This window comes from Lampris incognitus, chromosome 4, assembly GCF_029633865.1.
Source record: "Lampris incognitus isolate fLamInc1 chromosome 4, fLamInc1.hap2, whole genome shotgun sequence".
Lineage (NCBI taxonomy): Eukaryota > Metazoa > Chordata > Actinopteri > Lampriformes > Lampridae > Lampris > Lampris incognitus.
In genome coordinates this window covers 29930291-29946555 of record NC_079214.1, presented here as the reverse complement: position 1 = coordinate 29946555, position 16265 = coordinate 29930291, and the positions used below count along the sequence as shown (strand labels likewise).

Here is a 16265-nt window from a genome sequence, read left to right as displayed (position 1 = left end):
CAGGTCATGGTTATCCAAAAGAGTTGAATCAAGTGCAACTGGACTTGGTACATATCCGTGAAGACGTTTCGCCTCTCATCCAAGAGGCTTCCTCAGTTCGTGCCTTTCTGACTAGACCAAGCTAGTCTGACTGGCTGCTGATGAGACTCAGAATTTATCCTCTTGGAGTCGTTGTCAGAGCTATTGATATGCGTGGCTCTTTGTGTCCCGATGTTTACCAACGCCCATCGCTAACAGAGCCATAGATATTCGTGGCTCTTCATCTCTACCCAGGAGACTCAAGAAGCCTAGCCTCCAAGAACAACAGTCGTTCACTAACGGCTCCAACGACTCTCATGACCACTGAACAATGAAGTCGAAATCAACACCCCCAACGACCGTCGCTGCTAAACATATGCAAATCAATCGCTCCGATAATGACGGGCGTGGCCATGACATCGGTACACAAAAGAGCCACTCATATCTATGGCTCTGTTAGCGACGGGACAATTTTCAGACGAGTGACAAAATCGCTGCATTCAAGAAAAAGCTCTCCGTCTGGAAAACTCGAGTTGGCAAGGGAGTTTATGATGTGTTCCCATTATTTTCTTCTCTGGCTGATGAGAGTGAGGCGGATTTGAGCCCCATGCACAAATTTATGGGAGAACACCTGAGCCAGACTTTGCTCAAATTTGAGGAATACTTCCCATCACAATCTGGCACACGCACCGGAAATCAATGGATGCGTGATCCGTTCACCACTGCCGAGACCAGCACATATCTGCCACTCTCGAGGAGGACACACTTGTGGAGATGTCATGTGACGGAGGGCTGCGCGCTCGTTTCAATACTATGCTGCTTTCAGAATTCTGGCTGGCCTGCCGAGGAGAATACCCGCAACTCAGTGAGACGGCAGTGAAAATGTTGCTCCCCTTTCATTCCACCTATCTGTGCGAGTCCGGCTTCTCAACTCTTGCTGCGACAAAAACGACATACAGGAATAGACTGGCTTCTGAAAACACCATGCGTGTTTCCCTCTCCTCCTTTCCCCCTCGGTTTGACCTATTGGTTTCAAGAAGACAGGCGCACCCATCTCATTAGGTGAGCACATGAATCAGACATTGATTATATTATATTTTTTAAGACTAATTTGATTCATATTGTTCCTCTTATTCTGTCTCTCCCTATACCCTCTCTCTCTCACACACATGCATACAGCTTTTTATTAAATAGCCTATTGATTTGGTCACCTGACAACAAAATGATTTGAGGGAATGTCAGTCATGTGTGAAGGTGTTTGTCTAATTTATTTGATTTTTAAAGCTAATTAGTACCTGTCATTTACAGAGACAACCAACTCAGCCAACAGAGAGACAGACAACAGAGAGACAGACAACTCAGCCAACAGAGAGACAGACAACTCAGCCAACAGAGAGACAGACAACTCAGCCAACAGAGAGACCGACAACTCAGCCATCACAGAGACAGACAACAGAGACAGACAACTCAGCCAACAGAGAGACAAACAACTCAGCCAACAGAGAGACAGCCAACTCAGCCAACAGAGAGACAGACAACTCAGCCAATAGACAGACAGACATCAGCCAACAGACAGACAGACAGACAGACAGACAGACAGACAGACAACTCATCCAACAACAGACAACAGACAGACAGACAACAGAGACTTTCAAATAGACATGATGTGGCGCGGACAAGAGAGACAGACACAATTCTATAAATATAGCCTACATTTAAATGATTAAAATGTTTTATATAATAAAATACATTGAATAAAAAAATTAGTCTTTTTTTCCCCCCAAAAAATTACGTAAGCGGTCCCCAGAGGTTGAGGGCCATGGATTACTGGTCCCCGGGACTAAAAAGTTTGAGAAAGGCTGTGCTAGAGTGTTCTACAAACTGTATTCTTGCAAGTGGACTCCCAAGTTCCACTTGCCAGGAACAATGCAAGGTCATACTTAAGCATACTCGGTATTGAGAAACACCTACAGAGGTACTGGCAGGCAGCAACTGATCTTCAGGATTCAAAGTGGTTAATTTTGACAAAAAGGAAAAGAGTTTGCAGGTCTGACAAAATGTTTCCGGCACCCCATGAATTCATAATGTGAGGAATTCTGACTGTTTTGGAGGTAAAAATGGGCCCCACCTGGTACCAGATAAGTGTACCTAATGAAGTAGCCACTGGGCAAAAACTATATTTCTAAGTACTGTTAATTTTCATGTCTCATTAACCCAGAAATAAATATGTTAATTTGTGTCAATGGAAGTAGGGAGCACAGAGAATCGTGGTGTGGGGGTGGGCTGCGGTTGAGTGTTACCCTCTTAACACCAAGGACCCATGTTCAACCTAAGTTTCCCAACAAGGCCTTTGTGGTACCCTTTTACACCAAACCTAATAATTTACATTATCCCCATGTCAAGCAGTTTACGTAAGATGGAGGAGGCAGTGCATCAGGTTGCCATCTATTCTGTGGTCTATGTCATTAACAGGGGATGCACACTTTGTTTACAGCCAATTCAACATAGAGCAGACCAAGGTGGACAATTCCTACAGCATGATTGGATTGTAAGACTTAAGACTTCTCAAATGCCACAATTTTACCAACACCAAGCAAGCAGTCAATTAGCAAAGGAGAATACAAGAAATGTTAGACAAGGTCAGATGTCACCAGCAGTATTTATGGAGGAGAACATTTATATTGTCTTTAACCACAGTTGTTGTGAGTCTCAGTCAGCTCACTTTTACATGTACAGGTCCATGTAATGTAATGTACGTATGTATGCATGTATAAACATACACACAAACGTCTTTGTACCTGAGAGAGATTGGAAGGCTGGGTGTCTGCAAGGCGAGATGACAGCAGGCCAGACATAAAGCAGCGAGAGTAGCTGCTGGAAATTACATCACTGGAGCAGGGAGCAGCTTTCTTCAAGAAGCTCAGGGTCTGGTTTGAAAAAAAAAAGTTTGCTGAGCAGGGCTGGCTTCTACTGGATAGATCTAGGGTTCAAATAACCGACTGAATATCTGAATCAAATCTGAATGGGAAAAAATTACCTTACACGCAAACACAAGCCTGAGTACCCATTCAGTAAACCAATGCAAGCCAATAGCAATATTGAACTAATCTAGAAGCCTTACACTTAGTATACTCAGTAGACGGTTCTATATGACAAAAGCATATTGGACACGAACCTCTTTCTGATGCCCAGAGCAGGTCAAGTGCACAATTCCAGAGTTGAGCAAACAGGTAGCATCTGTAAGAAGGGAAAAAGCCATGAATATATGTGGTTATAACTCTAATAACCTTGCTGAAAGAGATTCAATGTCAATGGTAATCAGCATAAAGAATGTCTTTAAGGAACTCGTAGTAAGATGGTGCCATACTGTGGAAACATGGTGTTGCTCACACTGAGTGTTTGTTTTCTTTGTGTCTGAGCGTGGAAAGTGTGTGCTGTTCGATCAAATATGATTGTTTGGACTTATTACAGATACATAGGAGTATGCCGGACTTTAAACCGAAGCAGCTATACTCTTTGAGTGACTTTGCTGTTGGTGAGTGTCAAAGCCGCAGCGGGCTCACACATACAGCCATCGAAGCCCAGGAAACGAGGTTGAAGAGCTGGCCCTCTGGCGTGGCAAAGACAGCAGGGACACTGTACACTGCTACCTAGTATGATTCTCTCCAACGTACACTCTTTGGCCAATAAATTTGATGAGCTTGCCGTCTTAATCAGTTCAAGAAGAGACTATGCTGACTGCTCGGTCATGTACGACCTAGCTTGATGCCAAGATAAATGACTTGGCACTGCAGTAGGAAGGCTTCACCCTATACCGGGCGGATCATACAGAGGAGTCGCTGAAGCAATGTGGAGGAGGCGTCTGCATCTGTGTAAACCAAAGGTGGTGTACCGATATTAAGAATATGTCAGTCATGCTCTCCTGAACTTGAGACACCTACTATTAGATGCAGACCATATTATGTTCTCAGGGAATTTGCATCTTTCATCCTGACCGCTTGTATACATCCCTCCTCATCCCGGGGCTACGGCTGCCTCTCAGCAACTATCCGCCAATATTATGGAGATTGAATGCTTCCATCCAGACTCGATAGTGTTGGTATTGGGCAATTTCAACCATGTTAGCTTAAAGAGACTCCAAAGTAACGGGGAATGCAGAAGAGAGGTGAAGAAGAGAGTGCAGGCAGGGTGGAGCGGGTGGAGAAGAGTGTCAGGCGTGATTTGCGACAGCAGGGTACCAGGAAGAGTTAAAGGGAAGGTTTACAAGATGGTTGTGAGACCAGCTATGTTACATGGTTTGGAGAGAGTGGCACTGATTAAAAGAAAGGAGGCGGAACTGGAGGTGGCAGAGTTGAAGATGCTAAGATTTTCACTGGGTGTGACGAAGAAGGACAGGATTAGGAATGATTATATTAGAGGGACAGCTCAGGTTGGACGGTTTGGAGACAAAACAAAAGAGGCAAGATTGAGATGGCTTGGCCGTGTGGAGGAGAGATGCTGGGTATATTAGGAGAAGGATGCTGAATATGGAGCTGCCAGGGAAGAGGAAAAGAGGAAGGCCAAAGAGGAGGTTTATGGATGTGTTGAGGAAGAACATGCAGGTGGCTGGTGTGACAGAGGAAGATGCAGACGACAGGAAGAAATGGAAACGGATGATCCGCTGTGGTGATCCCTAATGGGAGCAGCTGAAAGTAGTACTAGTAGCAGCTTAAGGACAGCATTGCCGAAGTATACAGAGCAGATTTTTATAACTACCAAGGGTGAGAAAATACTTGATCGGCGTTTCTGATCAGACTTCTCTTGGACACTGTAGCTAAATATACTAATAAGCAGCTGTCTATTAGCTGCTCACCACTGACACCTCATGAGTTTCTAGACTTTTTCTGCAATAAGGTTCATCTTCAGCTACTCCTGCAGATCCTGTCTTACCAAATTAATATCTACACAATGAGTCACTGATAGTCCTTGTTATTACAGCTTTTGAGACTATCTCTCTTGATACTTTGAAAATTCTCGTGTCAGTTTCTACACCAACTATTTATCTAGTTGACCCTTTACCAGCAAAAAATCTTAATGACTGCTGGCCTTTCCTGGGACCTACAATGCAGGACATTATTAAATTATCACTTACTACTGGCAGTGTTTCCCAGCAGTCTTACAACAGCTGTGGTCAAACCTCTACTAAGAAACCACAGCTCAATCCAGGTTCTCTTAATAACTATCGACCAGTCTCTAATCTTCCATTCTTTTCTAAAGTACTAGAGAGTTGTGTATCAACAACTTTCAACCAATATAGAAGAAAATTATCTAAATAAACCTTTCCAATCTGCTTTCAGAGCCTGCCAATCTACTGAAGCTTTCCCGTCCATGGCTGACGCAGAGACTCTAATACATACATTTGTTTCATCCAGACTTGATTACTGTAATGTTCTGTTTTCAGGTCTGCTACATGCTAGTACTAAGTCTCCAGATTGTTAAAATGCTGCAGCTCTAGAACCCTAATTAAAACTAAAAAATGTACCATGTTACACCAATTCTTGCTTGCTTCATTGGTTTTTTATCCATGTTAGATCAGACTTATAAAATCCTAAATGGGCTTGCCCCATCATACCCGTCTGATCTCCTTAAACTGTACATTCCATCTCAAGCTCTCCACTCCCAAAATACAGGGCTTCAATGTGTACCCAAAGTTAAAAAGAACTCAGCTGGTGGCAGGGCCGTTTTCTATCAGACCCTATTCTTGTGGAATAACCTGCCTGCTGCCGTCAGACAATCAGTGTTTTCATTAGACTATGAATTTTGTGTACCGTTACACCCCTAATTAACACCTCTTGAGAAACAAAGTTGGCCTATTTATGTTTGCATACACACACACACACACGCACACACAAACAAACAAACAAACAAACAAACAACCCACCAAAGTTGTATGAAGTAGGGTTGAAGAACTGTTCTGGTGGGGGACAGGTGCAAGGCAGACCTCTACTAAGGCTGCGCTCATGTACCACTATATCCAGCAGGGGGTGTGGGGAGACCATCTGCACCACTGGGTCAAGAGACCACACTGCCAAGTAGGGACAGCTCTGCAGAGACTCCCCCGATCTAATGCAGGGGGGGGAAACATTAATCATCAAAACAGATTCCGGTATAAAGCCTGGCACTTGATTACATTGTCAATTTAAAGTGCTAAATTCTTAGCATCAGCCAATCCAGAGTATTATTCAGATGCACTACTTCTACAGAAGAACAAGAAAGAAAGCCATGTTATTTTTGTCATTGTACAGTTGTTTGGTTACAGTGAAAGTTGTCTTCTGCATTTAAACCATCCTATTGTATGGGAGCAGTGGGCAGCTGTGGTGCAGCGCCCGGGGACCAACTACAATTCTTTATCCTATTGCCTAGGTCAGGGGTACAGGCAGGAGTATTAACCCTAACATGCATGTCTTTTTTGATGGTGGGAGGAAACTGGAGCACCCGGAGGAAACCCATGCAGACACGGGGAGAACATGCAAACTCCCCACAGAAAGGACCTGGGATGGCCTGGGGTTTGAACCCAGGCTCTTCTTGCTGTGAGGCAACAGTGCTAACCACTGGGCCACCGTGCCGCAACAAATGCTTATAATTAGCCCAGTCTGAAGTCTTCTAAACAACTCCACAAAAATAATACATTATGTTTCATCTGAGAGATATAACATCCATTCTGAAAACATGAGGAATAAGCAGAATATCCTATGCATTTGTTTTGATGCTTGTCATGCTGCATATTAAGTCAATTTTTTTTAAAAAATTTTCAGTCCAAAAGCTGGAACAATCTTTTAAGAGTTGGAAAAGCATCTTCATTGTTCTCATCTTTTTTGAAAATGAAGGAGATGAATAAAGTTTCACTAAAAAGACACTTAAAATGGTTGTGGTGAAATATGAAAATGTATGGATAATATGGAGAACGATCAGTTTCTTTAGATATTTTTTCTTTAATTCGAGCTAGGTGTCAAAAACCCAAAAGTTGTTGAGAATGATGTCTAACTGTACCTTAGTGAGTCTGGCATCTGTGCGTGGTACCAACGGTTGATGTCAAAGACACCAATATAAGTGGAAGGGTTTCCCTGACCATAGGCCTTTACCTGCCAGGCGAAGATGGACACACTGGTGTCTGGAGATGCCACTGAGGACGGATGGAGGGAGAGAATCAAAAGGAAAGGCAGTAGGAGTTGAGTGTTGAGACAAAAGAGGAAATGAAAGGTGAGGAAGAGAGAGTGATAAAAATCAAGGGGGAAGTGGAGCATCAGAATTTTTTATCCATATTTTGATGTTGTGGAAGATTACAAAATGTTGGAAAATCGTTTTTTGCAACACCTGTGTTGCAGATTACAAAATAATTTCGCAACACCACCTGTCACAGAGTGAAATATTCAAATATCAACACTGATCTCACCAGTTTGTAAACACTGATTCTACACACGTTAACTTCCTATATAATGTTATGTCCTAAGGCCATAAACAAGGGGAGCCAAGGGAAGTGGGCTAACCTTCATTCATGCTGTCATCCCTGTCTGGGTGGGGTCTGAACTTCTCAATGGTCTGACAGCTAAACAGGCGGGTGTTCGTGACCTGGGCCCTGAGAGGGAATGCTGTCCCACCCACCTCCTGACTGTAGCGCTCCTCACAATATTCCAGACCCTGGAGATAGAAAAAGACAAAAGAAAGATGTAAAATGGGGAGAAGGGAAAAAGGTACGAAAGAATAAAATTAGGAAGAGGGACATTCAAATGTTGATAAAAAATATCCATGGGGAAGCTCAAACTTGCGGGGATTAAAAACCAGCAGACAAGGCATACTTAATGTTTAAAAGCACAACCTAACAGATATGTGGAAAGACAAATGTTAATACAAATGTAAAAAAAAAAAAACATGACAGGCAGGGGCACAAACTCATTTAGGGCGTTGGAGGGGGGGGGGATTGTGCTGTGAAAATGTTGCAGCTGACCTCATAAAGGATCTTTCCGGAGGTCAGACATTTCCTTTCACTGAAGGCCAGTTGTAATAGGTGGAGGCTTACCACATCTCCTTCTCTGAAAAGAAGAAGACGACGTAGGGGAGAAAATAGAGCTTATATAAAATGCATATATTTATATCATGTTTAGTCTCAAAACCCTCTCAGAGAAAACCAGTTTGAATCCTGACTTAAAGGGCAACTTGAGTTATTAACCCAAGAATAAATTAACCCGTATCTATTCACCCAATCATATAAATATTATATACAGTGCATCCGGAAGGTATTTACACCCCTTTCACTTTTCCCACATTTTGTCATGTTACAGCTTTATTCCAAAATGGATTAAATTCCTTTTTTCCCCCCTCATCAATCTACACACAATACCCCATAATGACAAAGTGAAAAAGGTTTTGTAGAAATTTGTGCAAATTTATTAAAAATAAAAAACTGAAATATTGCATGTACATAAGTATTCACACCCTTTGCTATGACACTCAAAATTGAGCTCAGGTTCATCCTGTTTCCACTGATCATCCTTGAGATGTTTCTACATCTTGATTGGAGTCCACCTGTAGTAAATTCAATTGATTGGAAAGGCACACACCTGTCTATATAAGGTCCCAGTGTTGACAGTGCATGTCAGAGCAGAAACCAAGCCATGAAGTCAAAGGAATTGTCTGTGGACCTCCGAGACAGGATTGTATTGAGGCACAGATCTGGGGAAGGGTACAAAAAAAATTCTACAGCTTTGAAGGTCCCGAACAGCACAGTGGTCTCCATCATTCGTAAATGGAAGAAGTTTGGATCCACCAGGACTCTTCCTAGAGCTGGCCGCCCAGCCAAACTAAGCAATCGCGGGAGAAGGGCCTTGGTCAGGGAGGTGACCAAGAACCCGATGGTCACTCTGACAGAGCTCCAGCATTCCTCTGTGGAGATGGGAGAACCTTCCAGAAAGACAACCATCTCTGCAGCACTCCACCAATCAGGCCTTTATGGTAGAGTGGCCAGACGGAAGCCTCTACTCAGTAAGCACCTAAAGGACTCTCAGACCATGAGAAACAAGTTTCTCTGGTCTGATGAAACCAAGATTGAACTCTTTGGCCTGAATGCCAAACGTCACGTCTGGAGGAAACCAGGCACCTTTCATCACCTTGCTAATACCATCCCTATAGTGAAGCATGGTGGTGGCAGCATCATGCTGTGGGGATGTTCTTCAGCGGCAGGAACTGGGAGACTAGTCAGGATCGAGGGAAAGATGAATGGAGCAAAGTACAGAGAGATCCTTGATGAAAACCTGCTCCAGAGCGCTCAGGACCTCAGACTGGGGCGAAGGTTTACCTTTCAACACGACAACGACCCTAAGCACACAGCCAAGACAACGAAGGAGTGGCTTCAGGACACGTCTGTGAATGTCCTTGAGTGGCCCAGCCAGAGCCCAGACTTGAACCCCATTGAACATCTCTGGAAAGACCTGAAAATAGCTGTGCAGCGACGCTCCCCATCTAACCTTACAGAGCTCGAGAGATCTGCAGAGAAGAATGGGAGAAATACCCCAAATATAGGTGTGCCAAGCTTGTAGCTTCATACCCAAGAAGACTTGGGGCTGTAATCGCTGCCAAGGGTGCCTCAACCAAGTCCTGAGTAAAGGGTGTGAATACTTATATACATGCAATATTTCAGTTTTTATTTTTAATAAATTTGCAAAATCTACAAAACCTTTTGTGCTTTGTCATTATGGGGTATTGTATGTAGATTGATGAAAAAAAAAGAATTTAATCAATTTTGGAATAAGGCTATAACATAACAAAATGTGGGGAAAGTGAAGGGGTGTGAATACTTTCCGGATGCACTGTATATTATAACAGATTAACCCAAGAATAGATCTAAGAGATTACTGTTCATTCTTTTTTATATCACATTTTTGTCGTAAAAGGTAAAAAAAGAAAAAGTATTGTGTCTCACAGGTCCTGAGCAGACTGGACAGCCCAGAGGTAGCAACAGTTCCTGGGGTCATTCTCTGGCTCCTGGAAGGTAAAGGCATACACAGGCACCCTTCCGCCTTCCAACTGGGAGTGATACCTGCACATATATGTGCAAAAAAAAGAAGCATCTGAAAGCATCTGAAAACTTAAATTCCTAATATCAAAGCCGACTTATTTTTTCCCACAGCAGCAGCGCGGTGGACTATGCATCGCAAATTGTGGTCACTCACTCGTGGACAACCTGAGAGGGGTGCTTATTATGCACACTCGTAAGTCTTTAAAATTTCTTGGAATATTAATCTAACTAAAATGGAAGGAGTCTGTCGATTTTCTCGACAACTGTTTATCCAATCTACTTCACACTAGGGCTGTCAATCTTCCTACATAATCATATTCGAATTTCTATGCATTATTATTTTTAATATTCAAATATATTCGAATTTTTTAAAGCTCTAATTTAGCCTATTAAAGATTTATGTCAATGTCTACAGAATCAGAACGTGGTTATTAAGTACATTCTGTTCACTAGAGGGCATTCCAACCACTCAAAACGTCTAGAAAGACGAATGAACTCTCAGAAAGTCCAGGTCAATTCTAGGTTTGAATAGAAGCTATTTATCAACTTTCTCAAGGCTAAGAAACACTCCTACCCCCCCCCCCCAGATATTTAGGAAACCTCAAGAGGTGTCCTATGTGGTTAGGAGTTGCCAGCAGGAGAATGAGACTGAGGAGACAAATTTTCCATCACCTATTAAAATACCTTATGTTTTGGTTAATTCAACCCAGCCACTGAGGATGCACAAGCCAGTGCATCCTTAGCGCCGGTCCCAAGCCCGGACAAATGGGGAGGGTTGCGTCAGGAAGGGCATCCGGCATAAAATCTTTGCCAAATCAAATATGCGGATCATAAATAAGACTTACATACCGGATCGGTTGAGGCCCGGGTTACCAACGACCGCCACTGGTACTGTTAACCAGCAGGGTGTCGGTGGAAACTATGCTACTGTTGGACGAAGGAGAAGGAGAGGGGGAAAGCATGTCCAGAGGCAGCTAGAGAGGAGAAAGGGTAGACATGTGGAGGTGAGAGTTGGAACTTTGAATGTTGGCACTATGACTGGTAAAGGGAGAGAGCTGGCTGACATGATGGAAAGAAGAAAGGTAGGCATACTGTGTGTGCAAGAGACCAGGTGGAAGGGGAGTAAGGCCAGGAGTATCGGAGGTGGGTTCAAACTCTTTTACCATGGTGTGAATGGGAGGAGAAATGGGGTAGGGGTAATTCTGAAGGAAGAGTATGTCAAGAGCGTGCTGGAGGTGAAGAGAGTGTCAGACAGAGTGATGAGTATGAAGCTGGAAATTGAAGGTTTATTGCTGAATGTTATCAGCGCATATGCCCCGCAAGTTGGGGGTGAGATGGATGAAAAAGAAGAATTCTGGAGTGAGTTGGATGACATGGTGGAGAGGGTACCCAAGGAGGAGAGAGTGGTGATTGGAGCGGACTTCAGTGGACATGTTGGTGAAGGGAACAGAGGTGATGAGGAGGTGATGGGAAGGTATGGAGTCAAGAAGAGAAATGTGGAAGGACAGATGGTGGTCGATTTTGCGAAAAGGATGGAAATGGCTGTGGTGAATACATATTTCAAGAAGAGGGAGGAACACAGGGTGACATACAAGAGTGGAGGAAAGTGCACACAGGTGGACTATATCTTATGTAGAAGGCGCCATCTAAAAGGGATTGGAGACTGCAAGGTGGTGACAGGGGAGAACATAGTTAGGCAGCATAGGATGGTGGTCTGTAGGATGACTTTGGAGACCAAGAAGAGGAAGCGAGTGAAGACACAGCCGAAGATCAAATGGTGGAAGTTGAAGAAGGAAGACTGTTGTGTGGAGTTTAGGCAGGAGTTAAGACAGGCACTGGGTGGTAGTGAAGAGTTGCCAGATGGCTGGACAACCACTGCAGAAATAGTGAGGGAGACAGCTAGGAAGGTACTTGGTGTGTCATCAGGACAGAGGAAGGAAGACAAGGAGACTTGGTGGTGGAATGAGGAAGTACAGCAAATTATACAGAGGAAAAGGTTGGCAAAGAAGAAGTGGGATAGTAAGAGAGATGAAGAAAGTAAACAGGAGTACAAGGAGATGCAGCGTAAAGCAAAGAGAGTGGTGGCAAAGGCAAAGGAAAAGGCGTATGGTGAGTTGAATGACAGGTTAGACACTAAGGAAGGAGAAAAGGACTTGTACCGATTGGCTAGACAGAGACCAAGCTGCAAAGGATGTGCAGTGGGTTAGGGCGATCAAGGATAGAGATGGAATGTGCTGACAAGCGAGGAGAGTGTGCTAAGAAGGTGGAAGGAATACTTTGAGGGGCTGATGAATGAAGAAAATGAGAGAGAGAGAAGGTTGGATGATGTAGGGATAGTGAATCAGGAAGTTCCAGTGGATTAACAAGGAGGAAGTGAGGGCAGCTATGAAGAGGATGAAGAGTGGAAAGGCAGTTGGTCCTGATGACATACCTGTGGAGGCATGGAGATGTTTAGGAGAGATGGCAGTGGAGTTTTTAACTAGATTGTTTAACACAATCCTGGAAAGTGAGAGGATGCCTGAGGAGTGGAGAACAAGCATACTGGTACCGATTTTCAAGAACAAGGGCGATGTGCAGAACTGTAACAACTACAGAGGTATAAAGTTGATCAGCCACAGCATGAAGATTTGGGAAAGAGTAATAGAAAATAGGTTAAGAGGAGAGGTGATGATCAGCGAGCAGCAGTATGGTTTCATGCCACGAAAGAACACCACAGATGTGATGTTTGCTTTGAGAATGTTGATTGAGAAGTATAGAGAAGTCCAGAAAGAGTTGCATTGTGTCTTTGTAGATTTAGAGAAAGCTTATGACAGAGTGCCGAGAGAGGAGGTGTGGTATTGTATGAGGAAGTCAGGAGTTGCAGAGAAGTATGTAGGAGTGGTGCAGGATACGTATGAGGGAAGTGTGACAATGGTGAGGTGTGCGGTTGGAATGACAGATGGGTTCAAGTCGGAGGTCGGATTACATCAAGGATCGGCTCTGAGCCCTTTCTTGTTTGCAATGGTGATGGAAAGGTTGACGGACAAGATCAGGCAGGAGTCTCCATGGACGATGATGTTCGTGGATGACATTGTGATCTGTAGCGAGAGTAGGGTGCAGGTTGAGGAGAGCCTGGAGAGGTGGAGGTATGCACTGGAGAGAAGAGGAATGAAAGTCAGTAGGAGCAAGACGGAATACCTGTGCGTGAATGAGAGAGAGGACAGTGGAATGGTCAGGATGCAAGGAGTGGAGGTGACAAAGGCATTTGAGTTTAAATACTTGGGGTCAACCGTCCAAAGTAACGGGGAGTGCAGTAGAGAGGTGAAAAAGAGAGTGCAGGCAGGGTGGAGTGGGTGGAGAAGTGTGTCAGGAGTGATTTGCGACAGAAGGGTACCAGCAAGAGTTAAAGGGAAAGTTTACAAGATGGTTGTGAGACCAGCTATGTTATATGGTTTGGAGACATTGGCACTGACGAAAAGACAGGAGGCGGAGCTGGAGGTGGCAGAGTTGAAGATGCTAAGATTTTCACTGGGAGTAACGAAGAAGGACAGGATTAGGAACGATTATATTAGAGGGACCGCTCAGGTTGGACGGTTTGGAGACAAAGCAAGAGAGGCAAGATTGAGATGGCTTGGACATATGTGGAGGAGAGATGCTGAGTATATTGGGAGAAGGATGCTGAATATGGAGCTGCCAGGGAAGAGGAGAAGAGGAAGGCCAAAGAGGAGGTTTATGGATGTGGTGAGGGAAGACATGCAGGTGGCTGGTGTGACAGAGGAAGACGCAGAAGACAGGAAGAAATGGAAACGGATGATCCGCTGTGGCGACCCCTAACGGGAGCAGCCGAAAGTAGTAGTAGATGTTTTGGTTAATTCGTGCGCAATACAATTCGTTCCCATGTTTTGGTTAATTTGTGCGTGCACATTTTGGTTAATTTGTGCACACGACATACAATTCCTATTTAGGAGATAGCTACGGTTTGGTTAATTTGAAACTTTAGTTAATGGTCACACACACCCAAGAGTTTTCTTTTAGGGAGTTGTTCCTTATCCGATGCGAGGGTCTAAAGACAGCATGTTGTGTTACTGTAAAGCCCCTTGAGACAAATTTGTAATTTCTGATATTGGGCTATACAAGTAAAATTGATTTGACTTGACTTGTTGAATGAGTTGTGTGCGTCTTTACGCACCGGTGGGTATAGGCTACTTGAATGACGTAGCCCATCGTAGTTTTTGATGTTGTCTTTAGTGGTATTGTACAGTTTCACAACTCTGTTGGAGATGGTCACACGGCTAGGAACCATGTACCTTGGCTCAAGCTCGTGGACGAAATCTTTAAATCCAGACCCCTGCGAGATGTTGATTGGTCTCATATCTTTGCAGATAAACCGTGTCAGTTTCGCTGTAATCACTGTTTGGCAGGTAGCTGGTAAACCTCTCGATGAGGAGGGAGGCAAAAAGGAGGTCATTCTTGCCTGCTTTAGCTGTGGTTTCTCAGACTGTGTTAGCTCTGCTGCTAGCGTACCAGGGTGTAGCGTTAACAGGTGTGCCCTCAATTTGCTGGCTGTAGTGTGGTATTTCATTTGGATTTTGCATATTCTGCAGATTACTATATCGCTATTTGTGATTTTTCCATTTGTTGACCGAAATCCAAATATTTTCCACACCTCGCTTCTCAAATGGTCAGGAGTGGTGGATCTCTATTGTGTCCTCTCTTTCTGCCATTTCTGTGATAGTGACGTTAATGGTATTGCGTGCGTTTAATGATATTGTGATTCAGACTCAAACTTTATTCTTCATGACACGTCAAAAGCATTTCACATGGGTAGGCAGGCGAGAACAGCAAGATTCACTAATGTTAGCCAACACATTTATATATATGTAAAAAAAAATTTACACATTCAAATGGCAATTCTAGCATTCAAATAGTATTAATATTTTTAATATTCGAAATATATTCGAATATAGAAATTCGTTCCAACAGCCCTACTTCACACTTGGTGGGCATGTCATGCGTCTGGATGATTTCATGCTTGTTTACTTATTTTCTACAACTGAAATTAAATTTCTGTCATTACAGAGAGAGTTAAGTACCGAAAAAAGGTACCATTGGGTACCCTAACTGAATTCTTGGTAATGGTACTAGTAACGGTTCAATTGTGAATGGTACCCAACCCTAGACATGGCATTTATTAGTAAAATCAATGGCATATGGTTGGAAACAGCTGCTGTGCATCACTGCCACTCAAAGAAAATACTGAAGTAAAAAAAGAAATACAAAGACTCACTCCTTCTTCAGCGTCTTCAAGTTCCATAGCTGCAGGTATCCATCTGAGAAGCCCACTGCCAGCTGATTGGTCCGAGGGATGTACTGCAAGGCTGTGACACCTGTTCCACTGGGGCCATTGAGCTGGAGACACAGATGCCTGCCCTGCCTGCTACTAACGTCTCTAAGTCTGGGGATCTCTGCAGGAGACTTTGTCACCACCTCCAGGTCTATTATAAGAAGTGCAGGTAAAGATAGACAAGGAATAAAGTCAAGTTGCATTTTTCCCACCTGTTCCTTGCCTCCTTTACCCTGGTCATCCCCTTCAAGAAATTAGAAAAAGAAAAAAAAAGAGGGGAAGTGTAGGGCAAACAGGCAACCAAATCAGGACGCGCGCGCGCGCGCGCGCACACACACACACACACACACACACACACACACACACACACACACACACACACACACTTCACCTGAAGCTTCTAGTTCACTCTGATTGCAGGAAAGATCATCAAGGTATAGGTCAACCAGCAGAACATGGCCGAGATCTGTTACTACTGCTGCAATACCAAAGAACCAGCGTAAGCTCTGGTGGAGGTGCTGGGTGGAGGTGCTGGCTCCACCGTAACTCACCAAGGGCTCAATGGCTGTAATCTGTGTGACACACAAGGAATAGGGAAAATAAATTAAAAATATGGACCAACAGATAAATAATGTCCAGTTTCTGATAGGGCTGGGCGATAAAACGATCTTGATATGCCATCGTGATAAAATTTATGTCAATAACAATGATAAACTTTCAACATTTTTACTCAATATGGATCTAACAGCCCGTCACACATCAGAAATAAACGTGACAACAGCCAGTCAGTCTGCAGTTTTGGGGTTGCAGGTCAAAATACACGCCCATTTCCTACCACTAAGCCTTGTTTGAGCTACCCGTGAAAAAAGCGGA

At 43.8% G+C, this 16265-nt stretch overlaps 1 protein-coding gene across 1 annotated transcript in view; it reads right to left on the bottom strand.

Annotated features, from left to right (window-relative positions):
* Nucleotides 1–16265, bottom strand: part of ahctf1 (AT hook containing transcription factor 1) — a 127666-nt gene that overhangs the window by 89251 nt on the left and 22150 nt on the right. The window contains exons 5-13 of the mRNA XM_056278844.1: nucleotides 15784–15964; nucleotides 15336–15543; nucleotides 9974–10090; nucleotides 8003–8087; nucleotides 7545–7695; nucleotides 7048–7180; nucleotides 5939–6120; nucleotides 3194–3255; nucleotides 2817–2945 (exon numbers count right to left, since the gene is read on the bottom strand). Of these exons, the coding sequence (XP_056134819.1) occupies nucleotides 2817–2945; nucleotides 3194–3255; nucleotides 5939–6120; nucleotides 7048–7180; nucleotides 7545–7695; nucleotides 8003–8087; nucleotides 9974–10090; nucleotides 15336–15543; nucleotides 15784–15964 (1248 nt within the window). The remainder of the gene's footprint in view (nucleotides 1–2816; nucleotides 2946–3193; nucleotides 3256–5938; nucleotides 6121–7047; nucleotides 7181–7544; nucleotides 7696–8002; nucleotides 8088–9973; nucleotides 10091–15335; nucleotides 15544–15783; nucleotides 15965–16265) is intronic.